At 36.7% G+C, this 27,070-nt stretch overlaps 1 protein-coding gene across 2 annotated transcripts in view; it reads right to left on the minus strand.

Annotated features, from left to right (window-relative positions):
• Cntnap4 (contactin associated protein family member 4) overlaps positions 1-27,070 on the minus strand; it is a 241,960-nt gene that overhangs the window by 31,183 nt on the left and 183,707 nt on the right. For both annotated transcript variants that reach the window (XM_047529627.1, XM_047529628.1), the window contains 4 exons: positions 23,436-23,592; positions 20,313-20,440; positions 5,892-6,062; positions 4,945-5,163 (listed from right to left, as the gene is read on the minus strand). In XM_047529627.1, the coding sequence (XP_047385583.1) occupies positions 4,945-5,163; positions 5,892-6,062; positions 20,313-20,440; positions 23,436-23,592 (675 nt within the window). The remainder of the gene's footprint in view (positions 1-4,944; positions 5,164-5,891; positions 6,063-20,312; positions 20,441-23,435; positions 23,593-27,070) is intronic.

The following is a 27,070-nucleotide window of genomic DNA, read 5'->3' on the forward strand; positions in this document are numbered from 1 at the left end:
TGAAGAGAATTGCTCTAGTATTTGGAACTCTCAGGATCATTCAAAGCCTCCCATCCCCTATTTCCTGGATGTGGACTAACCCAAGACCCATCTTGGCAATGCCATTTATCATTTCCTTATTCCTATTTCAATTGTTTTATATAATTGCTGCCCAGCTGCCTCACATTTTTCACAAGTACTTTCTATTATTTTTATTGGTTTTCCTCAGAAATTATTCATCTTGCCTCAGAGTATTGCTGTACAATGGAAGCTCACTCTATGACTGGTCCTCAGGAGGGAGGGGAAAGCAAGAAGTGGGGGACACATCCTGGACTCCTTCCTGTCACCCCCCTGCAGTGACTATGTCTGAGAGACCACCAAAACATTAATGTCAAAAAATTAGATGTTAGTAAATGTTATCAATATAGACCAGGTCAGTATGGTGAAGAGTATAATTTAAATCTAAATTAACATATATTCAACTATCTACAACATATTATTTATAGACATCAGTGTTCAAGATGGTATGCAAATCATATTTGCTATTGAAATTTCTAATGTTTCGTATTTGTAGGAACATAAAACAACTTTGTTCTTTGAAACATCCTATAATAATTGACTGCTAAGATTGTTGACAAACAAAAAGATGAAGTGTTCGTAAAAGTTCACTAAACACTTAGATAGTAATCTAATCTATCTTAGACTAACTGAGCCTTTCTTTGTTCTATATTTATGAAGATTGTGCTTCTACATGATTTAGAACATTATTGTTATTATCATCATGGGTCTCTAGATTTAAAACATCTCTATGAAAGTCATGCTGAAAACTATAGATGCATTTTTCACAATCATGTTTACTTCATTCATTTGTCCCTGAACCCAAATATAAATGATAGTTGTTATGCACACTTGAAAATACTGATTGGTCATAATTATTGTTAAAATGGACAGATGAACTACAAATTAAAACTCTTGAACTTGTAAGTAAGGGGAATTAAATTACCCTTTAAAATTTCAACCATAAAATCAATTACATTGTATGAAAGCAGAGATTCCCAGTCACCCATGGAATCATCAACTCTGAGAGCAGAAAAAGACTTAACTCTCACTTTATTTATTGACATGTGAAGAACTGACTTCCAAGATAAGGGTCCTTCTGCACATGACAGGTATTGACACGTAATCTCTGAACAGAGAAGCCTGATTTCCTGATGAGATTGTGGTTATGGGGCAGGAGGATTTCAGTGGAGGACCCGAAGGAGGCAAGTGTTTACATCAGCCTGTGAAGAACAGATTTTTCTGCAGTAGGGCAAGAATATGGCATGTGGAATATAATCTGAATTTCAGGAACAGAAAACAGCTTTAATCACTGCTACAAATTAAGATAAGGGGGAAAAAATAAGAGAAGTTAACTTCAGGTGGAATTTAAAACTAGAAAGTGATGCGAGAAATTCAGAGACCTATGGAGGAGCATCTTGCTCCAAGGATATTATCATGGCCCGAATACTAAAGAACTCATGGCAACTATCAAATCATCATCATGTGTGTGTCTCCATGTCAAATGTCCCAACTCCATTTCAGCATCTCTTCTTCAGTCCATGCCTCCATTGTCCCTCACATGGACAATAGCCTGCATTCACCCTATTCCCATCATCTGAGCCCCTCATAGCAGGAGGAGAGAGAGAACTTGGGAAATGCAAATTAGGTTGTGCACTTCCTCGATTGCTTGAAATAAAACTCCCACTCCTTGTCATGGCCACCTGAGTCCAGTACATAACTTGGCCACTTTCCCCTCACTTCCCCTCACACTCATTTTCTCTGGTCACATTATTTACTTCCTGTTCTTTGAATCCTTAAACCCATCCCCACCCCTTTGAGCATGATCCACATGGAATTCTCTTCCAGAGTTCACAGGGCTCTCTGCTTCCTGTGGCCTCTGCTCAAATGTTAAGGTCCACAGGGTACTGTCCTGACCACCCTCCTTGAAACCGAAGACCCCAGCCCAAACTACTGCTTGACTCTTCACTTTCTTTTTTACTTTATAATTCTTCTTGCTATCCAAAAATGTATTTATACATATGGGTATTGATACATGTGTTTTTGTCATCTTTTTTGCTGCTACAACTAAAAGCCCTAACAAGAACAATTTGTGGGCTCACAGTTTCAGAGGTCTCAGTTCATAGATGGCTGGCTCCATGCCTCAGGGCCCAAGGTGAGGCAGATCATCGTGTTGGAAGAGTGTGCTGGAGGAAAGTGGCTCAGGACATGGCACCAAGAAGCAGAGAGGGAGACAGCTGCTCTCACCATGGACAAAATATAAACCCCAGGGTCCCAGCCCCATCAGCCCACCTCCTCCAGTCACTCCCTACTTGCCCACAGTGACCACCCAGTTAATCCCTATGAGGAGATTAATCAATGCACTGACTAGGTTAAGGCTCTCACAACCCAATCATTTCACCTTTAAACTTTCTTGTATTATCTCAGCATGAGCCTTGGGGGACACCTCCCTTTGAAACCATTACAGCATGTACACATATGTGTATAAATATCTACATCCAGTGCTTTTTCATTTCCTGTTATTGGCTGTCTCTTGCCTCCTCCAGTGAAATATACACTTAGGAAAACAGAACTTTTTGGTCACAGAAAGTGCTTCATTAAATTAGCTCTAATTACTACTGAGTTTTTACTAGTCTGTCACCCACTGTGGTCTAATGCAGTGTAGCCTTTGTAATTATAATTTGTTTTTCATACTGTCTACCTGCAGGGGGAAAAAAATCTTTATCTACAAACTTAGAAAAAAAATTCTGATGTATTCGATAGTAATGTTGTACATTGATAAATTCATGCTTTATCTTCTGAGCATGGTTTTAGCAAATGGACTGAACCCTTTCCTGAGAGGATGGTCTACCCTGTGGTAAAGATAAAAGTAAGCCCCTCAGTCGGTCTCTTGACAGTCCTGAGCTGCTCCACCTGACTCCTTCTTTATGAATCTTTCTCTTAGTATCTCTATACTACATCAAGTCAATGTACCCAGTCACCTCTAAGTAGCGAGGAAGAAATCATATAAACAGATCTTTATTAATAGCAGATGTAACTTTTCCAAAGATCTTTTATTCCTGCCTTTCCTTTTTATTTTCAGTGACTTTGACTTAAACATAATCAAGATTTCCATCTTTAAAACTTTCAAGAGACACTGCCACTCTTAAATCTGAACACATATGGAGATGTCAAAGGCCTGACTAATTGCCTCAATAAAGATGAAATCTCTTCGATCCTTATTCAAATTATAGCACATGATTGATGGCAAAGGACTCAAGCCTGTTCCAAAGCAGTTTTCTGATGTCATACTAGTCCTTCATTACAGCCACCTGAAATCAAATTAAGGCCAGGATTCCTATCAGACACAATATACGGAGACTCCATTTCTATGAAGTTGAAATTCATACCAAGGATGAAAGGTCATCCACAGGCAAACGGCAGCATATTTCACTGAAAAATTCGAGGACAATTTCAGCCCTCTCAATTTCCAAGAATAGTAAGGCTATTTCCAAGCTACTGACAGATTTTAAATTGCCATACCTTTTGTTGTGGCCATCTCTCATTTTTTTTTTTTTAAATTTAAGAAATATCTATGTCAATTTCCTGACCGAGTTTCTAGCATGGTAGTAAAAGTTATACATCCCTTCTCAAGTATTCTTTAGTATTTCCCATACTCCCAAGTAAGTCAGTCAAGTGGCCATGAGATTATAATTACATTGTCAAAATTATTCACAGAAGATATTCATTAAATGTCTTTTGAGTGAAAGAATAAATAATAAAAATAATGAGAACATAACATAAATTCATTAGAAGTTCTAAATATATCTTGGTAAAATACATCACAATCTTCACCCATGGCATGAAATAGGGCTAAGAAGACCAGAGCATTAGGCAACAGGAGGAATAATGGGACAGGGAGAGGGTGATGAATTTCCTTCTAAATACGACTCTTGAAACTAAAATACAATTTCTGATAATCCATCATTTATCCTGTTTTAGAGTGACACTGTATCTTTATTTACATAATATGAGCAATGATCAATAATTCCTCAAACTTCATGGTCCATAAGTTCTATAATTATCAAAAATGAAAAGGAAAATGAACACATCCCAAAGAATCCCACTAGCAAGACTATAAGGCCAAGTCAACAGATTTGGGAAATAAAGGAACAACATCTGAATATCAATATGAAGTAAGTGATCAAAAAACGGCATGAAAATGTGCAAAATGAGGGAAATTAGCAGAGGAACTGGTGAAACTGGTAAAGCCATGAATTCTATACTCCACTCTTTTTTTTTTTCCCCTTCTTGCTTGTGGCCTGTGTATGATGCATGATATGTGGATATGTTAGGATAGGGGTTGGGGGACTGGTTTGCATTGGTTAGAATTACAAGGAGGGTTTCTCAATCCTGGGAACAGAGATAAACATTTTCAATATCATACTAGATGCACTAATGAAATAAACAAACTTGAACAAATCATATAATCTGTCATATTAAGAATGCAGGTTTGCAGATTTAGGAATTAGTTTCATACAAATTTGAATCTAATTTCCTAGGTGGATTTTGAAGACAAGCCAAGCCCCTGAACCTTAGTTATCCCATCTGTAAAGGAGGAAGAGTTCTTACTTCACAGGTTGGATACAAGGAAGAAAGGAAACACCGAGCACAGACTGATACATGGGTTTGGTTTGCTGTTATTTGCAGTGCTGGGGATTGAACCCAAGGTCTTGCACATGCCAGGCAAGTGCTCGACCCCTGAGCTACATCCCCAGCCCCTGGAGCGTGGGTTTTTAGTAAGTGGTGATCCACTATATCCACTGGTTGTGATTATCATTATTTTTATAGTTAGTGTTATTTTATTTTGGCCCATCTCTGTACTAACACTGTAAAACTAAATGACCATTGGCTTAAAAGAGAACTTACCCACGAAGAGCTGACTGTTGAGCTGTAACAGGACATGCCCATCAGTTGGAGCAGCCTGAGTCTTTGGTGACAGCTGGTCCACCTGAATGGAGGCCTCTTTCATGTTCCTTTCCACTCTAACATGGTGCCACTGGTTGTCATTGAAGTGGGTGGGTGACTGCACCGAGATTTCCAGAGGCCCATTGCCCACGTCAAATGAAAAGGTCACTGTTGTTGGAGCTGGAAATGTTAGACATGAGACTATTTAAATGAGTTCACATAGCAGAGCTGAGTGTTCAACACATGTAGTGTTCAACAACTGCATATCATCACTGGACATAAGAAAAACAACTTGAATTTTATGGAAGAAGTCAATAACATCATTATAGAAAGGGGTCTTTGGATGTGGGATAAGATGGTAAGATACATTTGTACTTTTTTGAAAAAATACAAGAGATTTTAAGAAATTCATTCTCTAAGTTAATTTTATATTGATAAAGAGTAAAGCTTCTTACCCAGGGGATGAAAACGAAATAGCATCTGGCATTTTATGTAAAAGTAATTGTTTCCACAATTTGAAATCTATATAATTTTACAGGCATGCAGCATGCATTTGATATTAAGATAGTAATAGCAACCATGAGTATATCAAATTGATATGAGTAGTTGGTCTAATTAAGTAATTTTGTAATTACCTGAAATTTTTGGCTTTAAAATTTTAATTATTTGAACTTAAGATTTTCTTAAATTGTTTCTAGAAAATATCAATAATTTTGCCATATTTCACAATTTAATATCAAATTATTTTCTTGTGAAAAGAATAAGTTAATATCAGAGAATTTTGACAAAGGGACATACAAAGAAAAGATTCAGCTGATAAAGTAGAAACATGAGTTCTTGAAAAATTAATTAAAGGATTTATTACTGAAAAATAGATTCCCATAGACTTCTCTGCCAAAGAGACTTACAGCGTAGCTCTATTCGTATGAAATCAGTAATTCCCAGGTTTTCTAAAAACACCCCCGATAGAGCTGTTGTCTTAAAAAAAAAAGACACATCGGCACTAAGTTCTCCATGGAAAGTAGGAAAATGAAGGTATGAGGCCTCAGTATTGAAAGAAGCTGAATTCCAAAATGACCCTGTTTAAAAAGAAAAAGAAAAAGAAAAAGAAAATTCAAAAAGTAAGAAAAATTCAAGACACACAATGATACATAGTATAGTATTTTCTATATCAAGCATTTTCACTAAAGTGCTGCTCAGTCATACAAACTGCTTTTGTTTTTTCATATGATTAGAGATTTTAGAGGAAAATACTAATTCCTTCCAATAGGATGGGCATGATAGGTACTGAAATGGTTTAAATAGAAAAAAAATCCCAACTTCAGTATGTCCCCCTGCCAAAGGAACATTCTAAGGCTTCACCCAACTTTGATTAAAAGCTTAATTTTTTTATTGCTTGAAAATGTTAATTTTTATTGGGTGTTAATTGTTATTCATACCTGCTTTGAATAACACAATTCCTAAAGAAGCTCACACTGGTTCTTGTTCCCACACACACAACTTCACAGAGCTACATTCTCTACCATTTCCATTCATGAGCCTTGTGATTTCCTCAACTGAGACTGGCATTCAAAATAGTGTCATCCAAACAAAGACCAAGGCAAACTTACTCTGTGCTGTACAGATCTTCATAAAAAAATACTCTTTTCATTCAAAATCATTTCTTACTTTGCTTATAAGAGTGAGGTAGATGACCAATAGAGGTAAAACATTCTCAGAAAGTTTACAGATGCTCAGAATAGACAGAAAATGCTTAATAGTTTTGAGATACAAATTAACAGATCTGAAAAATACATGTAGGCTATAAAGTTAATTATAATTATTCAAATACAACATTTGATCTTCACTTTCTCATGCCTGGTTTTTCTTTATATCTGTAATTTTCCCTTTGAAAAAAGATATTGCAGGTGTTATACAGCAGAATATATGGAAAATACAGAATAAATGCAATGTATCCAGTCAGATACACGCAACAGAGAAGGACCATGTAGTGCAGCTGCCCCCAAGTTTCTAGAACTCAGCTAGGAATTTACATCTTTAGTCTGAGGCAACTGCCTTCATTGCACTCCCAACACTGGGTAGAATTCTCCTATCTAAATGACCTTCCTCTGGAGTCAAAATACCATTTCAAAACAACAGCTAGTTATGTTAGTGAAGAACTATTCCTTGCTACTTAAAAGTCACCAACTTGACTCTGCTTCTACATGTCCCTTAGACTTTAACTTATTTCCTATAAATGCTGGACTAAACAGTTCTTACAACTATTTCATTTTTTCTCTTTTCCTTGCGAACCTGATTCAAAAGTCAATTCTTATTTTGTATGTGGACAATTTTAGAATTGAATTTATTCAGCTGAGAATAATCTTACTTCGAGGATTTTTTCTTCCCCAGAGTCAAATGAAACTATATATTATCTGAGTCATGTCAAGTCTAGTCCTGTGTCCTTTTCCAAGCTATTTCTATGCTTACACACTTTAGTCTCTAGGAAGGAATATAAGAAAATATATAATATCAAGTCAGAGATAACAACACATTTGTGTTCTTGAGAGTTCTTACCTGGTCTATTTTTAGAAGGAATTCAACACCCTTCTCTTGAAATGTTGTATGTGGAAATTAAAATAAAGCTGTAACATTATGGAATGTTATTAAATCTTATTTTGTCTGATTAGAAAGGGAACATCCAGAATTACTTAAAGGTTTGAATTAGATAATATTATTATAAAACATAACATTTCATTTGTTTCATATTGTAACATAACTAACCTAATAAAGCATCATATAGAAGGCTTTAGGGAACTGGTCGAAACAGAGGAGCAATTCTGTGAATTGCTGCTGTCTGTACAATGGATGCTTTTATAGTAATGAAAACAATTCGTTACGTGAGGTAGCTAAAACACTCTCATACACATAATAGTATGTTTTGTTTAGTTGGCAAATCTTATTTTACAATTCACAATAAGTACAAAATGAAATAAGGACAGTTTATGGGATTAAGAAATGGCTGCTAATTCAAAACAATTATAAAGAAAGTAAAGGCCAATATTTACATGGTCAAATAATGTTAATGGCATGTGATATCTCAACTCTGCATACAGTGTGCTAAGATGCACCCAGAAGAATTGGAGCAACCTCAGAGAAAGGCAAGGCATGGAGGAGCCAGAGCAGAGCTCAGCAGGCAGGCAGCAGGAAGCTGAGATCCTTGAAAGAGGATTCCATGGGCAAAGGGCTGGAAAATCCCTGAGCTGCCCTAGGAGCAGATCTGAAAGTTCTTGCATGCTATGTGACTTCCAGTTCCAAAAGTAAGATGCCCTTGTGCTATCCCAACAAAATCATACTATGACCCATTATTCTAAGTAACAATACTTAATTAACAAACTAATAATATCTATTTTCACTTGAATTCAACAGAGAGTACTAGAGATTTGAAATTCCTTTGGGAATACCACCTTTTATCTTTCCATAATAGGTGTGCGCGCGTGTGTGTGTGTGTGTGTGTGTGTGTGTGTGTGTGTGTAAATAAAAACAAGATCCACAAATTATTTACATAGAAGATGTACTAGTTTGAGTCCCTTTATAAAATTAACTTAGTACTGTGTTAAAATTATATGCACTTTTAAAAATAATTGTTTTGCTCAACTTTTGTTTATCTTCTTTGTAGACTAGACTTTTAGAAAGAGCAGTTCTATAGAGACACAAAGTAGGTTAGTGGTTTACCAGAGCTGGGGAGGCAGTTGAGGGAGGGTAGTGACGAGAGCCCTTTCTTAAAAGTATAAAAAAAAAGAAAAAAAGAAATGTTAAAATATTGAAATGCTGATGTTAGGAATATTTTAGTAGTCAAACACATCTTCTAAATATTTATGAATCAGGGAGGGTGGGGAGGGGATGGGGAGTGAAAGTGATCAATTACATTTTTATGCAATATGAATATGCTACAACAAAACCCAACAAAAATTAAAAATATTCATGAATCCTTAAAAAGTAAGCTGGAAAATATGGATTTCTTCACAGAAATAAAATTCTAAGATTAATTACATATGGCGTTATTGGAACATAGAAACCTACGTATTGGTTTTATAATTCACTGGTTCCCCTCTTTAGCACTTTTATTCCTGTTTTCAACCAATTTATGAACCTCCACAGAAATCCAGAGCAAAATAAAATTGAAAATGAAATCTGGCTGGAGAGGATTACAGCTTGTGGGTTGCAGATAGTATAAAAGAGAACAAAGTGGTTCGTAGATGTTTCCTAGAGTAAGAAACCCCTTCCTGCCCTCGGGACACATACTTGATAGGGCAAATACCTCTCAGGAAGGCAGAGAAGAAGTATTTGTAATTAAATAACTATGCATCATCGGTAAAGAAGAGATTTCTTATCATTATTCTTATGTTAGTTTTGTATAAAACTGTTTGGATATTAATAGCCAAGGCAAATGCATGTGTATATACTTAAATTATTCAAAGACATACACTTTCAATTTTGTTTTAGAAGGAGTTAGAAGGATGGAATTTTGGAGCAAGCATCCAATTACTTTTGGTCTAGGTGTAAAAGGATATATAAAATAGTAAATGAGATGAGTGAAGCACATTTAAGTTTGTCATTGCTTATCCATCAGTTGTTCCTATGAAGGTCACAGCAAGGTTGGAAAGGGTGGGAGCTGTGTTAGAAAACAGAAGAGATCCATTCCAGTGTTGCATCCCTGTTCTATAGGAAGCAACCTATTTTCAACTAACAAATAGCAATATTTTAATACGAGGGAGATCATATTATAAATACAAGATAAATTTTGTCTCCCTAAGATCCAATCCCTTCATTAATACATGTGACCATCCCTGTCCAGTAAAATCCCTGTCCAGTTATCCATTTGGGAAGGGGAGAAAGTGTCCAAAGGTCAGTTATAACCAAATTTAGGTATTCAAACAACAGAAACAGAGTTACTTTGGCTTGAGCAAAATAGATAAGTGATAAATTAATCGTGAACTTTTCATTGACCATACACTAATGAAAGTGTGATTCTTTGATTTACATGGTTAAAATCAAAAGTAACTTGGTACTCAGATGGTTGTATTTTTAACACTCCAATTGACTATAAATACTTGGATGCTCCAGTTGACTTTAAATGGAAGAGCTCTTAATTTTTGGCTTTGTACTTGTATATACTTCATGCTACAAAGTATAGACATCACCTTTTTTTTAGGTGGGCACATATATACATTGGCCATTTTAGCCATTTGTGAAAAGACACACTGATTTTTTTTTTCCAGACCTAGATTATATTTTATGTACTAGTTAATTTGATGAAGTATTTTATCAGACCATCATCAAAAATAAAAACTAGTGAATTATTCATAATGTGTGTATTGCCTAAGGATTCCTGCATATAGGGCTTAATTATAATCAAAGCACACCAGCTGTAAGTATATGTTGGATACAGCAATGCCCAACGTGAGCTCTGAAGACAAATCTGTGATCACATTGTATTTCCCTTCTAGTTTTCTGGCCCATGCTCTTGGAGGATGATTTCACACACACTCTTCCCAAACACACCCCATCCCATTTCTCATCCTTGAACTTCTCTAGTGATCTTCTGAGAGCAGAAAAGGAAGAAGAGATGTTCTGTAATCTCCCACCCCAGCCCCACTCTCCTTCCTGCATCTTCTCTACGTTCTGCATTCACTCCCATTACGATGGATCAGCTGCTCTTACTCCAAGATCAACCGCTCTTTCTCCACGGGGCCTCTCCCATTGGCACAAACATGCTATTAATTCTCCCATCTAGGAAACTCGATCTTGTGTTCCTACTTTTCTTTGCACTTAACATTACATTCCTCCATTTGTGTTCTCTTATTTCTTGAACGTATTCCAGACTTTTATCCCCAAATACTTACCCAAAACTGCCATCAACAAAGTCATCAATGATCTCCACATTGCTCAATTCAATTACCTCAGTACTCATCTTCAGCTCTCAGCAACATGTACCATAGTTGATATTCCCTCCTCCTTGAAACGTTTCTTCACTTGGAGGTCACGATGACCCACACTTTTCTGCCTTACTTGTTAGTGGGATGATTCTCAGTCTTGTTTCTTTCTTCCTCCTCACCTCCTCCATCTATCACAATTGGAATGATCCAAGGCCCTGTCATTCATTACCCATCTCCATTCACAAAATCCCACCTAGTCTGTCTCACGCCTTTATACAAATATAGTTATATAAATATAGTAGCCTCAAGCCTGGAACTCCCAAACTGACAACTGCACATCTCTATTTGAATCTCTAATGGCACTTCAGCCTCTACAAGTCCAAAAACTGAAGTTATATTCCATTGCAACTCCTTCACCCCAGAAGCAATCTTCCCCATTTCAATCCATGTCAGTTCTAGCCCTCTGATTATTAGACCAAACACCTGGGTATCATTCTTTTTTTTTTTTTAATTGTAAACAAATGGGATCCATGTTGTTTCTCTGTACATGGAGTCAAGGTTTACCATTTGTGTAATCATAAATTTACATAGGGTGATGTTGTTTGATTCATTCTGTTATTTTTTCCCTTCCCCCCACCCATCCCACCCCTCTTTTCCCTCTATACAGTCCTTCCTTCCTCCATTCTTATCACCCTCCTTAACCCTAACCCTAAACCTAATCCTAACCCTAACGCTAACCCCTCCCACCCCCCATTATATGTCCTCATCTGCTTATCAGCGAGATCATTCGTCCTTTAGTTTTTTGAGATTGGCTTATCTCACTTAGCATGATATTCTCCAATTTCATCCATTTGCCTGCAAATGCCATAATTTTATCATTCTTCATGGCAGAGTAATATTCCACTGTGTATATATGCCACAATTTTTTTATCCATTCATCAATTGAAGGACATCTAGGTTGGTTCCACAATCTGGCTATGGTGAATTGAGCAGCAATGAACATTGATGTGGCTGTATCTCTGTAGTATGCTGATTTTAAGTCCTTTGGGTATAGGCCAAGGAGTGGGATAGCTGGCTCAAATGGTGGTTCATTCTTGACTTTTCTTTTTGCTACCTACACCAGCCCAGCAGCAAATTTTATTTGTTCTCCTTTTAAACCACACCCATATCACAATGCACCAATGTGGCCATTATTCAAGTCACCACGATCTCTCAGCTGGGTTAGTAATAAGGTCTCCTTCGCACTCTCCTTTCTCCTTGTTGGAACAAGTGCTCTGTTCAATCCCACTGAAACATAACTTAAATCAGGCCATTCCTCTACTTGAACTCTCCTAATACTTTCCAAGCTCATTAAGGATAAAAATAAAGATTTTTCAAAATCCTCCATGATCTGATCACTGGGTTCCTCTCTGACCTCCACCACCGTCCCCTTGCTCACTAAGCTCCAAACACTGGGACCTTTGGCTGCTCCAAACATGGCAGCTACATTCCCTTCTCTGCATGGTTCCTCTGGCCGCTGCCTCTATCTTGAGTAGAGTGCTCTTTCAAAGATATATGCATCTCTAGCTCCCTTACTTCCTTCAGATCTTTATTTGAATGTCACCTTCTTAGTGAGCCTTTAATGGTCATTCCATTTAAAATTGCCTCCTGTGCCTCAATTTTACTTTCTTCACGCCTATTAGCAATACCATACCATATATTTTACATAATTGTTTACTGTCTCTCTCCAAGAGAGTGAAAGCACCAATAATACAGATTTTTTTTGTCTGTTTTGCTCATTGTGTGTAGTCTCTTTCTCTCTCTCTCTGCATGTGTGTGTGGGGGGGGGTGCATAACACAATGCAGGAGATTAATTAATATCTGTTGAATAAAATTATAAGATTTTCTTTATCATTGTATTGTAACCATCAGATAGCTTAGAAGAACTCCAGGTTAGTTATAGAACATGTATCCCAACATACCCACTGGAATCTTTGTTGAACAGATGGAAAGAACAAGGAAAACAGAGGAGGAAAAAGAAGTAAAATGAAAATGAGGAGATTATAAGTAAAGCAACTTTAGGAAAATTAAAGATAGGAAACCCAGTAAGTTAAAATAAAACACAAAAATTAAAATAATTTCCCAAAGGTGGATTACCAGGCATAGTGGAGCTAACAAAATTATCTTATTATCTGCTAAAATGGAATTGATCCTTACTTTTTTTAATGGCTTATATATTCTCTGCCAAATGGAAGAGAAGTCTGTCAAATGGAAGAGAAATTAACCAAATCATTGGTCAATATCTTTTCCCAGCCTGAACACCTAACTTCTGCAAAGTTATTTATTGCCTACATGCACCTTTGATTATTTAATGCATTCTGGGCAGCTGTGATTTCTCAGACAGCTGTACTAGTCGATGCAGACAAAATGAAGAAACTAATTTCAATGACACAAGCATTTCTTAGAACAAGAAACTTGGAATAATTTTTCCTAACTTTGTAAGTTTTAGAGGTGCTTTGTTTAATCACAAAACTTCAACACAATGAATTAACTGAGAAGAAATACTTCTAGTAAAACGGGTTCAAAGTTCAAAGTCAAAGAACTTAAAATATTGAATGTTCAGATTAACACACGGAGAGCGGAAATTTAGAACATGTTTGCAACAACTTCAAAATACATACTACATATGCCTTGTACCACATCACATCTATTTTGGGGAACTGATTATGGGAATTATTACTCAACTCTGGGTAATATGCTAAAATGATTACATATTGTGAAATAGGAGTGAACAGTACATGTTAAAAGGGTGAACTGTAGGGCATGTGGATTATATCTCAACAAAGTTGTTCCCCAAAATCAAAAACAATGCAGGGGTGAGCCAGATAAGTTTATTATAGAATCTTAATTCAGGAAATAGATCACTCATGTGTCTTTCTAGGACAGCAAATAAAAGGAAAATATCAACCACCTGACAATAAAATCCAACAAGAAATAAATCAAATTCAAAAAAAATTCAAGCATAGAGAGGCTCTAATAATAGGATGAGGGGTTAACATTTAAAAACAAATCACTATGCAAATAATAATGTAACTAGCAAAAACTGGCTAGTAAATGTTTTTGTCAAATAAACAAAACAGAAAACAGAGTAAAATGACCATAAAATAATATTTTTCTGCAAGAAGTAAAAACATGTTCCAATTTTATAAAGGAACTACATGGGTGAAAAAGTGAACTTTCATAGCAAGTAAAATCAAGTTCCCATTTGAAAGTACTTTTATTGCCACAGCCTATATATATTTATATATCAGAAATGGCTCAGATGGAACTAGATGTTCTTTGTACTATTTTTTTCTAATCAAAACCGGTCTTCCAATATATCTAAACTCATTTCACTACTAAAAGTATATATCTGCTTACCATTTAATTACTTATGCAATCAATAACTTACTCCTGTTTCTTACTGCTATTGGTTCCTTTAGCTGTATATGATGGATCATTATTCTTTTATAAACTGCTTTTTATTGATTACCTTTCATGTAACAGGTAATGTGCAAGACACCAGGAACACAAAAGTGAATGAGTAATGGACCCTGCTCTTGAGGGGTTCAAAAATAATTAAAAACCAGTATGAGAAATATATCCTTGAAATATGTTCAACCTTTCTCCCCTCCCCCCAAAAATGCAGGACTCTCTCTTCTAGAGATCTGTGGAAATCTACACTAAGGAAAAGTTTTCATCTGAGTTTGAAAGGGGACCACAAAAGAATTGGGGAGACTTTGCAGACAAAGGCAAATGAGTGAAAAGAAATTGGAGCTAGATACCATCAGGAATTTTCTTTCTGCAGCAAAAATGCAGGAACAGAAGAAAGTCCCTATAGACGTCTTCCTGCTGTAAGCCAAAAACCTAACTTGACCCTGAGTGTCAATTCTGCATGTCTACCCCTTCTACTTAGCATCTGAGGGAAGTTGTGATATACGACAAAACTGGAACACTCTGGGCCCTGCCTCAGCTCACTTGGTCACCTTCAAGCTCAGACCAACCACTGAGCTACAGCTGTGATACTCAAACCATATTTAGAGAACATGCTTCTTCCTCTATCTCCCTAATCAATCATGAACCAGTGCTTTTTGTAAAAACAGGATAAAAATAAACTACTAGAAAAATGGAACGAGAAAAACAAAACCATAAAAAATATCATCCCTAGACCATTTTTTACTACCACTATGCTCAACAGACATAAATTACTCTGTCCGACTGACATAAATCATTCTAAAAATGTACTCTGAGTTTCTGTACTAACCTCGTCATTGGTGAAACAGAATTGCCAGATGGGCACCAGCCTGTGGGCCACAAGAAGGAGCAGCGGCATCTGGAAACTTGTTAGGAACACTCCCACCCCACCTCCTGAACCAGAAGCTCTGGGGATGTGCTGCAGAAACCAGCGTTAGAACAAGCTCTCCAGGTGTTTTAATGCCTGCTGGCAGGGATTTGTTGATGCAGAGGACTTTGGATGATACTTCAGAAATAAAGATGCCCCACCATTCCTGGTAGACCGAGTAGATACGACAGCACCCGAAGCCCTGTTTATCATCACCTCCTGCTAACTGGTAAACTCAAATGATTTCCCTTGATTCTTTCCTTTGACTCTTTTGTGTTTAAAGTTAATATGAGTTAGAAACATCTTCAGCAGGATTCCAGAAGTGTCCTGGAGAATTGGAGAGTGACCATGTTGTTAAATCTTTTACTATTTTAGGAGTTTACTCCTAGTGACTTTTCAATGACCCAACTTTTAAAATCAGGCAAACATAACTATTCATACTATCACTTGTTTTTTGGTTTGGGGTTTCTTTTAGTCTCTTTGCATAGAGTAAAACTGAGCCTTTTGGTGTATAGCTCTAGGAATCCTGACAAACATATAAAGCCACAAAACCACTACCACATTCAAGATATAAAACATTTCCTTCCTTCACTTGATGCAAGTTCCCTTGTGCCTTCTAGTAAAATTCCTCTCACCTTGAAGCCCTTGCAGAGGAGACTCATTTTCTGTTCCTATGGTTTTGACTTTTCCAGACTATCTTAGATATGGGATCAAAGAATGTAGCTCCCAGTCCAGATTCTCTCACCTAGCATATGCAATTAAGATTCACCCATGTGGTCATGTAAACCAAGCCTCCATTCCTTTCTGTTCAGTAGTATTCCACCAAGAGTCATGAACACACCAGAGGAAAATGGGATGCATACCCAAACACTAGCTGATATACAAGTGGGTGGCTTCTAGCTTTAGGAGACTCTGAATAAAACCAATATAAGCCTTTGCATACAGGCATTTCATTTCTCTTGTATAAAATCCTACGAATGGGATTGCTGAGTTATGACATGTTACCTGTGTTAAATAGTAGAAGAAAATGCCAAACTGCTTTCAAAGAAGGGGTAGCATGTTACATTCACAGCCTCAATGTATGAGGGTTCCAGATACTCTGTATCTTCGCTAGCACTTGGTATTTGTAATCATTTTTTATTGTTATCATTACTTTAATTTTAGCCATCCTTAAAGTTATATACTGGTATCTCAATGAGGTAGTATTTTTGCACTCCACTAATGACTAATGAGGTTCAGGATCTTCATTTCAGATGAGCTTATTTGAAATCCATGTATTTCCTCTATTAGGAATAGTATGTGCAAATCTTTTGCCCATTTGTTAATATGATTTTTTATTATTGCACTGTAGGGTTCTTGTTGTATTCTGGATACTAGCCTTTATAAGACATGCATTTTGCAAATATTTTTTTTCCAGTCAGTGCCTTTTTTTTTATTTTAATTTCCTTAACAGTATCATTTTAAAAGTAGACGCTTTGGATTTTGGTGAAACCCATGTTTTTTAAAATTTTATTTTATGGATTGTGCTTTTAGTGGTGTGTCTAAAAACACTAAGCCTAACTCAAGGTCACTCAGATTTCCTCCTATGTTTGCTGAGAGAACTTTTATAGTTTGTGGTTTTATATTTAAGTTTATGATGAATCTTGAGTTGATTTTTTGGGTACACTTTGAAGTATGAATTGAGATTCTTTTCTTTCTTCTTCTTTGTATTCTTTTTCAAGTGAATTCTGATTGTTCCAGTACTGCATCTTGAAAAGAATCGCCTGGCAGCTTTGTCAGAAAGCACTCAGGCTGGGATGAGTAGGTTTATTCCGGGCTCGCCATTCTATGCCGTGAATCTCCTTGTCCATCTTGATGTCAATACTACATTACTTTGAATATTGTAGTATTATAAAAAGTCTTAAACTCATGCAATGTTAAGTCTCAGGCTTTGTTTTTAGTTTTCAAAATATTTTAGCTTAGTTCCTTTGCTTTTCCAAGTACATTTTTTGAAAAACATGCCAATTTCTTGTACGAATTTTTTTCATATTGTTGACATTACTGTAAAGTTACTTTTAAATTTTCATTTAAATTTTTCTATTATTAGCATAGAGAAACATTGCTTTTGCATACTGACCTCCAATCCTGGGACTTTGCTAGACTCATTTTTCAAATAAGTTCTTTGGGATTTTTCTATCTAGAAAATCATGTAATCTAGAACCAGAGGTATTTTCTTTCTTCCTTTTTGATCTACAGTCTTTGGGTTTCTTTTCTTGATGTACAGTATGTGCTAGGATCACCAATGGTATGTTGAACAGAAGTGGTGAGATCAGACTTTCTCACCTTGATCATAATCTTAGGGAAAAGCATTTCAGCCTCTGATCATTCAGCGTGACATCACACATTGGATTTTCACAGATGCCCTATATAACAGTGAAGGTTTTCTCTCTAGTTCTTAGTTTGCTTAGCTTATATCATAAATAGAATAGTGAATTCTGTTACTTTTCATTTATCTACTGAAAATATTTATTTTTATATTCATAAATGAATTAACTAAGGATAATATTTACTAAGTTTTGGTGTCTGCAGCACAACTTTAAAAGACCTTAACATTCCTATCCATCCTACTTTTGAGAAAATACCTAACAATTTCTATCTGTGACTTCTAACATCAACAAAAACAGCAGCCCCACCTATGTTAAAAGCAAAATGAAAAGACTTTGGGGAAAAGGTGGCATCAATTAATTAGGGGTAAGCTCATATCTGGTACAAGTAGGTCTCAGAGTCATTTTTTATTTATCTATCCTTGTTTTTCAAAACTTCTGTCTCCCCTAGAAAACTATGAGTAGACCTAAAATTTCCCTCATCTCTAGTTTGGAGGCCAAAAGAGAGAATTATTTTCTTTTATTCTTACCTCTCCAATTTTCTATTTAAAGAAAACTTCAACATCTCTTGTCTCAGTGAATGACACTAATGGTTTTATTCAAATCAGAAAGCCGGATGTCATCCCCAAATCTTCAGTTCTATCCTTTCCATCTACATCACTCTGCATTTGCCTCTCTGGTTGACCCCCCTCCTTCAGCTCCCTGCCAGCCTGTGCTAGTTCAAGCCTCTAGCGCTTCTTCTTCTTTACCATCAAAGTTTACTTTATTGGTCTTCAAGGTCTGTATCTTCATGCATTCAATTAAATCATGTGAATTATTTTTCAGCTTTAAATTATTCAATGTCCAGTTCTGATGCCTTCAGGGTAATGTTCACATACCTGCTTGTAAGGCCCACTGCAGGAACCTGTCAGTCCCATATCTGCCCAGAGTACCTCAATTGGAAAGAAAATTAGTGTTCCCAGGGCATTGTGCCTCAAGAGGTGCAGATTTCCCACACAGTGAAAAGGTGTATTTACTTTCTTTTCTGAGCGAGAAAATTACAAAAAGGCCCTTTGATTGAAAAAAAAAAGTCCTTATAACATCATGTGAAGATGAGCCTCAACCCAAAAAATAAATGTAGGAGACAAGAAAGCCAGTTACTCATTGACAGTTCCACTAATAAGTGAGAGGTTATTAGCAGGCCAATAAATACTTGAAACTGTGTGTAAATTCTTATCACTACTATTGTCACCCTCTTCTGTGTCCCCATGGCCACAACAGCTCAATGCTCCAGTTTCTCAACCTCAGCATGATTGACAGTTCGGAGCACATGATTCTTTTTGTGGAGGGCTATCTCAAGCATGGTAGAATGTCCCGCAGCATCCCTGAAATGCCAATAGCAGCCCATTCCCAACAAATGACACAATCAAGAATGTCTCCAGAGATTGCTGAACTTCACCCAGAGAGGTAGGATTGCCTTGGGTGGAGAATCACTGCCCAAGGAAAAGATTTTACCTGCTTAAGTTAACGGAAGAAAGTTCTGGGAGTTAAAAAGGTCTAAGAGATAAAATGGCAAGTGACCTCAGTCAAAACAGACTGATACCAGGGGATAGTGGCAAAGGAAATGAGGAAGACAGAGGAAGCCAGGCTGGGTTGCTGCAGTGTTAATATCAGTGAAAGGTGCACGTGATGTATTGAACAACTTCCCTACGTTCACGAAAAATCATCACAATCCCCTGGGTGCATCCTAAGTTTACAAGCCCATCACTTTGCACATAATTTTTCTCTCCGTGAAATATCCTATGTCATCTTCATGTGACTGTGGGATTGTGGCAGGACAGGAAGTAGAGATGATACACATCAGAGGTGGTGAGGATAAGGGCAGGCAGTTTTATACAATGTATATATAATTTTTATAGGCCAGTATCATCTTTGCTTTTTAAGTAAGCAACTTCTGCTATGTATCTCCCTATATCTACTGAGTTGTCAGATCCTCTCGTTTGTTGAGTTCATAGAATAAAACTTAGGGTATGCTTTTAATGTAAACAAATATTTCTTCTATTTCCATTTGAAGTTCGGGAAATGCTAAAAGCATACATGATGAATGCTCCCTCCTCTAAGTGAACCGATTTCAGAGGCTGATGATCTATGAATGGATACATATGTGTGTTCCGTTCCCTGCTGAAAACATATAGGCACACACATGCATGGGTGAACTACAAACTGTTTGAATTTTGAGTTTTAAAATTTAATATACCGAATATACAAACTAGAAGCTTCCATTGGTTTAAAGTCAACACACACACAGAGACACTGAAAAAAATAGAAATTAAAAGTTGAAATATATTGGATCAAACTAGCATTTGAGTCTATTGATGTTCTGATGTTTACCCCAGGTTTACCAGAAGGAAACTCACATGAATTCTTCACAAGGTCATATAGCATCGAGGCTTCTAATGATAGGGAGAAATTCAAATATGCTGGAAGGCATTTAGGAACCAAACTGACAATCCCAATGGTTTCTTTCTCTCAGAAACCTAGCAGCGTTCCCATCACTTTGTGCTTCATGGGGTACTGATTTGTTGACTGACTAAAAGAACATTTCTGACCTTACTCATGAGTTTTCATGATGGAAGTCTGAGCAATTATTATGTGTTGGACACATGACACTTGCCTCAGCTATGTTCACAACACACGGGGACCACTTACTGTCTCCCCGGCAGAGCAGAGGCCCCAGTCGATAAGCTGCTTCGGAATGCGGCCGACCTGTGTCTGTGATCACTATCTTAGTTACCGGCAGATGTTCTTTATAGGAAAGGAATCCTGTGTCATTGGTCCTAAAAAAGTGGCAACAACAAAATTCTTAAAGTTACTCTAATGAAGTAATTCTAAAGTAAACAATAAACCTCACTGCATTTCAAAGCCAAGATATCTAAGTTGAATTTGCACATTTACAAAAGAGTAAGTCCCACTCTACATCTGAGCACATAAAAAACAGGGTAACATTTTAATGTCTCTTGCACATATTAAAATATAGAATATAAAATACAGCATATGTTAAAATTGCAATGTATTTTTTTGTTTTTGTTTTTTTTTAGTTCACTGGGCCATGTACTACTTTTTGACTGAAACAGTTAATTTATTAACATTTAGCGTAAAGACCAATTGTGTTTTCGGTCTAGCATTTCGCTATTTGGTTGTTGTTTTGATTTTTCTCATGATTTCTTGTGCTTCTGTACCGCCTTTGTTGCCTCAGCTTGGCCTACTGCATGTTTTTTGTATTCAATTTTATTTTCACTCTTCACTTTTTAGCTAAAACTCTATTGTATTTTAATCTTTGCTTTATGCATTAGAAAATGCATCCTTAATTTATCATAGTCTACTTTCATTTTATGCTGTAAAACAATATAAAATGTCAGAAGCTTGCTAGGGGATAATTTATTTGACACCCCTCCACTCAGTAGGGTGTGTGCACACACACAGACACACATAGACTCACACACACACACATTTCTGCTACTGTTGCAGTATATTTTAATTCATGTTATAAATTTTGCAGTACAATTAAACAGTGAATTTAATTTTGTAATTAAGAAAAGAATTTAAACACTGGGTTTTATATTCATCAACATATCTATAATTTCCAGTGCTCTTTATTTCTTCCTGAAGATCTGAATTTTCATCCAACAATATTTCTCTTCAGCCTACAGAAGGTTTGTTAGAACTTTTCACTTCAGATGCTGTACTTTGCTATTTTAAAATTTACATTTTGTCCTTTAATATATTTCTCACTTAAATCTCATTTATTAAATTTCCTCTTCTCTCACTGTGATTGTTTTTACCTTTAAGTCTTGGAACATGTTTATAATAAACATGTTCTGCTAATTTTTATTTAATTTATTTAATTTATTTTTAATATTTAATTATTTAATATTTATTTAATTTATTTAATTTTATGATAGCTTCTTTTAATTTCTTGACTTCAGATAAGTTTCTTCTTCCTTGGAATATTCAGTAAGTGTTATAATATCCTGGATATTATAGGTGATATAAAGATTCTGGAATTTGTGATTATTTATACAGGTAGTTAAATCACAACCTTATCACAATAAATTGTGGATGTTTGACACTTCCTTCATTTGTACACTTCCCTAGGGTGGGCTGAGTCTGCTTTGCTCTTAGTTTTCAATTCTGCCTTCCATTTCTAGGACCTGGTCCTTGCTGTAAAGACATGGTGCTTCTGTCAATTCTATGGAACATTGAAGGATTAATAAGCCCCTTCTCAATTAGGGAGACTTAAACTAAAACTCTGCCTATCCCCTGGTATTAATTGCAGAAATCTCTGTACAGCTTGTTCAGATTTCCAGCTGTAGCTCTCTTCCTGGTCCTAAAAATCTCCTCCACACCTGTGCAGTTTAAGAGGCAGCTGAGACTCTGAGGGGAGTTTATAGGGTGGATCCCACAGGTGGCTTTCTACATTTCCAGTCCATTCTGGAATCTTCACACTCTGTCCTCTAATACCTTAAGCCAAACAAGTCAAAACCTAAAATTTTCTTGGAGTTCTAGGCACCCAGGGACATGTGAGATGGACAGTGTTCCAAGGGGAAGGGCAATTAAATCCACATCTCACCCACTTGGGTTCTCTGCTTTCAAGCCACGCTGGCAATTTCTACCTATATTTGGTTGCTCTCTCCTTACTTCGGTAGTTGTTTTCATAATATTTTCCCTAGGTTTGTAAATATCATATGAAAAAGATCAGTTCTGCACAAGCTAAGTCAATATGAGAAGTTTAAAATACTTTTATTTTTAAAAATTAATTTTGATTAACAATGTTATGGAGGCACTAGAGAGTTCTTGGTGGTTGGTTGGGTTGTTTTTTATTGTTGAGCATTACTATTGACATTTTTACACATTTTAAAACACAATATTACCATGTAGGCAATTTTTGTAAAGGAAGCAAGAAAAAATAAGTTAAAGAGTATCTTCCAAATGAAGTAGAATTTTAAAAAAGTAGAGTTTGAGTAGAAGAGGCAGTATTCTTCATACAAAACATGTAGCCTAAAAGTCCATCATGACTATATAAAAAAATCTTGATGAAAGTAAATAAGCAAAATACCATGTAATTCAAGTTGTGAGTTCAATTAAAAACACGCTGATCACTGGAATTAATCCTATAACGAATTCAATCATATTTACAGTCAGATTAACTATTACTACTTTTAAATGTAAGTCTATGCAGGTCCCATAGTAGTATACATATGGGATGCTGAAATGTGAATACTAAAATTTCTAAGTATTTATACTTTTTAACTTTTTTTTTTTCAGATAAAGGAGAACACATGAACAAGATTTCATTTGTGCTTAAAAAATGCTTTATTTTTCAAATTCCTAAAATGTTATAGATTCCTTTTTTTTTTTTTTTTTCCAAAATATGTCCCACAGAACATGAGCTCTTTGTGACATGGTTTTTTTCCTTTTAATAAAAATGAAAGAACCACATTTAAGATAACTGTGAGATATTTTATATGTTTAAAGTTTTATATGAAACATGTTTTGGTAATTGGCTGAAAATATATTCTGAAAACAATAGAATGTCTAATTACAGGTAGGTTTAAAGAGAATGACAACTGACTCTCATGTAATAATAGTCTATTGCAAAAAGAAGCTGAAAAACTCAAGCTCTGAACATTCAGGATTAGCTTGATTGTACCACATTTCACCTTTATCTGATTAAATCATTGTGCTACCTCGTTCAGTATCTTTCTGGCTATACACACTTGGAGTGATTCATTTCATTAATTTTTTCTTGAGTAAAGGAATCATGGAAATCACCATTCGCTGCGGTCAGCGTCACAGTTGCAGTGATACTGGGCATCCGTGCAGCTCCCTTCCAAGCCACAGGCACACTTTTGAGGATCAGGCAAAGAGCCTCCCCAGTAGGTCTGAGTTTCATTGGTTCTTCCAACCCACCAACTCAGAGGGGTTCCGTCTGCAAGACAAAGGCAGGAACCATGACACCTGCTTCCACCCCAGCACAATTCCCCTTCTTCCTAAATTGTTCAAAAGAATAAAAGGAGAAAGAGAATGATTGATGTGATATAAAGATATTTTACACACTACCATGGATGGCATTTCCTTAAGGAAGCTTTATTTAAAAAATGATTATTAGCCTTAAATGATTCATAATTTTTTTTCCCTTTGGGTAGAAAAGAAATGAGTGATTCCTACTTAATTTAACCATGATAGGAAAAAAAAAAAAATACTGTGAGCAGTTCACCTATGCAATTTCTTTAAAAAATAATTTTTGGAGCAAGTTTGCATCAAATTATAAGCTGCAGTCATTAACATAAAAAAGCAAGTTTGATTTGGAATCATGAAATTCCCATTAAACACTATAGGCTATTATGTAAAGGCACTGATTTATGTCAATACATTTATTGACTAGAAACATACTAGCTATTTATTAAATGGTAGGCATGGTATGGCACTCCCTCTCCATGATTTAAGATTTACTTGGAAGTCTGTATTTTCTCTTTCATTTAATAACTTGGCTATTTATTTAGAGACTACAGAAATAACAAAGAAAGATCTCCATGCCTGAAGCAAATATTACACACACACACACACACACAAAATTTCCCTTAGCCAAACGCATCTTTTTCTACAATAAATGTTCAGCTACCAGCTCCTTCTGAGTTAAGACTAAACATGATGCCAAGGAGCTCAAGCAAAGAACAGACAGAACGTTTAGCCAGGGATTTGTAGAAAGGGAGGTGAGGCATGTAGACAATCCATCTTGGGGGAAGGAGAAGAAGTTCAGAGAAAAAATCATCGTCATTTGAGAATCGGGGCAGGAGGAAAGTGTAAGCACCATCTGATTTGTCGGCTCCTCAAAGGTGAGTGATCATTTTTCTGTTGACTTTCAGACCTTGAAGTCATCACCAATCCATCCCAGTGAGAATTGGGGCTTTTACTAATTCCTCTCTTACTAACAAATGCCAGTGCTCACTGGCATTTAACTTACTACTAGGTAGCCCCCTCTGCTGAAGCTGATAACCTGCCCCCAGGGTTGATCTACATGCTGGTCCAGTCAGGTTAAAACACAAAACAAAACAAAACAAAACAAAACAAAAACAGGAAAGTTGGAAGCTTATGTTATGCACAAAGGTATTAATATCTGGAAAACTTGAATGATCTGAACATTAGTAAAAGGTTAAGCCTACTTGAAACATTGAGTAGGTATATTTTAACATACTGCTTAAGACACTGTGTTTTTAGGTAGAGGAGAAAATAAATCATTATTCCTAAGTGCTAAATCATATTTTCCCATCTAAATTTCTAATTTTCCCTGTAAAATAGAAATTGCTGAATGTTTTAAAGGTACCAAATACCTTTGGTTCCACCCAAGACGTTTTAAAGATGACAAAACAATTTAAATCAGGATGAGAATGAAGTTTTTAGCCAGGTGTAGTGGTACACAACTGGAATCCCAGTGGCTCCAAAGGCTGACGCAGGAGGATCGCAAGTTCAAAGCCAGTCTCAACAACTTAGCAAGGCCCTAAGCAACTTAGCAAGACTTTCTCTCAGAATAAAAATTAAAAAGGGCTGGGGATTGGGCTCAGTGGCTCAGTGCCCTGGGTTCAATCCTTGGAAGCAAAAACATTTCAAAAAAATGAATGAATTTTTTAAATCTTGAGAAATAAAAATTAAAATTAAAAATGTCGGTGATCCAGGCAGAACATTCCACCTGGCACCATTAAAATCCTAAATGACCTGAGTGCTCCCTGGATGACATCCTGTCAATGTGCTGAGCCACAGATCCTCACTGCTAAGAATACATTTTTATAATATCCCATTTGATTCATACACAGGGAGGCCTCATTAGCTCTTGACTCATTCACTGAGATCTGAGGCTGTAAACTTAACACTACTTCCTGTGCTCCCTCCTTGCATTTCTTGTTGTGACCTCAGAATGTGAATTGTTCTCTCCCTTTTCAGTCCCTCTACCTCAGTCCATTCTACACAATTCCAAGGTCATGGACCTGAAGAAACCTGTGTTATCATCACCCCTATTCCACAGCCTCCGGCATTTCCTGCTGTCTTTGCCAGTGGTCTCAGGTTGCCTGAAATAGCTTGGAGGGTTTGTGGGCAACCCTGGCCACAAAGGTGGAGTTCCTTCACCTTCCATGCAGTCCCATTACTGTGTATCATCTATACGTTTGCAGTCTGACCAACATCTTCTCACACTGCCACCTCCAGTCCCCATAGCCACCCTGTTACTCTCTGTGAGTTTGACCTTTTTAGATTCCACATATAAATGATAGGATGCAGCCTGTGTCTTTCTGTGTGTGGCTTTGATGTCCTCCACTATCTCAAAGAGATTCCTATAATTGTTGCAGCAGTATTCACAACAGCCAAGACAGGGGAAGAGCCTTAAGTGTCCATTGAGAGACGAATAAATACAGAAAATGCGATGCATACATAATGAAGTATCATTCAGCTTTAGAAAAGAGGACCATCCTGCCATGTGTGATGAGGATGAGCACAGAGAACCGTGGCAAGTGAAACCAGACAACAGTTCAGCGCAATGACAAGGAGTTACACACGAAGCTGGGCACGTCAGTGGTAAGCAACCTCAGTGCCCTGAGAGCCCACGGCGAGAGGGCTCTCGTCACGCACTCTGTGTATGTTACCTTGTCTCAACAGCACCACAGCCATGGGAGCTTGGAGGGACCAGCCCCAATTCAGAGAAGAGAATAGAGAGCTGTTATTAATCCATGCGTTCATTTGATGAATCAGATTCATCTAAGTCTTTTACCTAGGAAGTGGGAGAGCTGATACCTCTTCCCTCTGTACATCTTACCATTTTTGCACAACTGTCTGATCCTCATTTACAGGGGGAACTAAATTTTCAGCAGGGAGATAAAATTTGAGTTGGGACCAGCAAGTTGGTATTGGAGGGATAAAATTTGAATGAAGACCTTCTGAAAAAGAGGAAAAGGGGCAGGGGATACCAAGGGACTTGGGGTTTAAAGACAGTAATCTTTTATTAAGTGGGTGGAGAGCAAATAGGAGAGAAGCTTAACTGGAAATAAAATGTTAAATGTCAGACCAATGGCTTAACATTTTTGTAGATGATCCAAATGACACATGATATTCACACGAGGTCACCAGGGCCCACTCCAGGGTAGGAGTGGGGAACCTGATATTCTGACATCAGGAGATATTCCAAAGGGAGAAAATATAAAACCCAAAATAGAAGTCGTTCTGGATAGAATAAAACAAAGAGTGAAGTAGGCTTTCTGATTCCTATCTGGTGCTCAGCAGGGTTTTTTAGTTTTCAGTTATACCCAGAGGCTGCCTGTCAACAAGTCATGAAAAAGGAGCCAAGAGAATAGTCACTTTCAGGCAACCAAGTCATACTCGTATTAGCTCAGGATAAAATAAGCCTTATGTGTCTCGTGCCC

The sequence above is a fragment of the Sciurus carolinensis genome, chromosome 16, assembly GCF_902686445.1.
Source record: "Sciurus carolinensis chromosome 16, mSciCar1.2, whole genome shotgun sequence".
In the NCBI taxonomy this organism is placed as follows: Eukaryota; Metazoa; Chordata; class Mammalia; order Rodentia; family Sciuridae; genus Sciurus; species Sciurus carolinensis.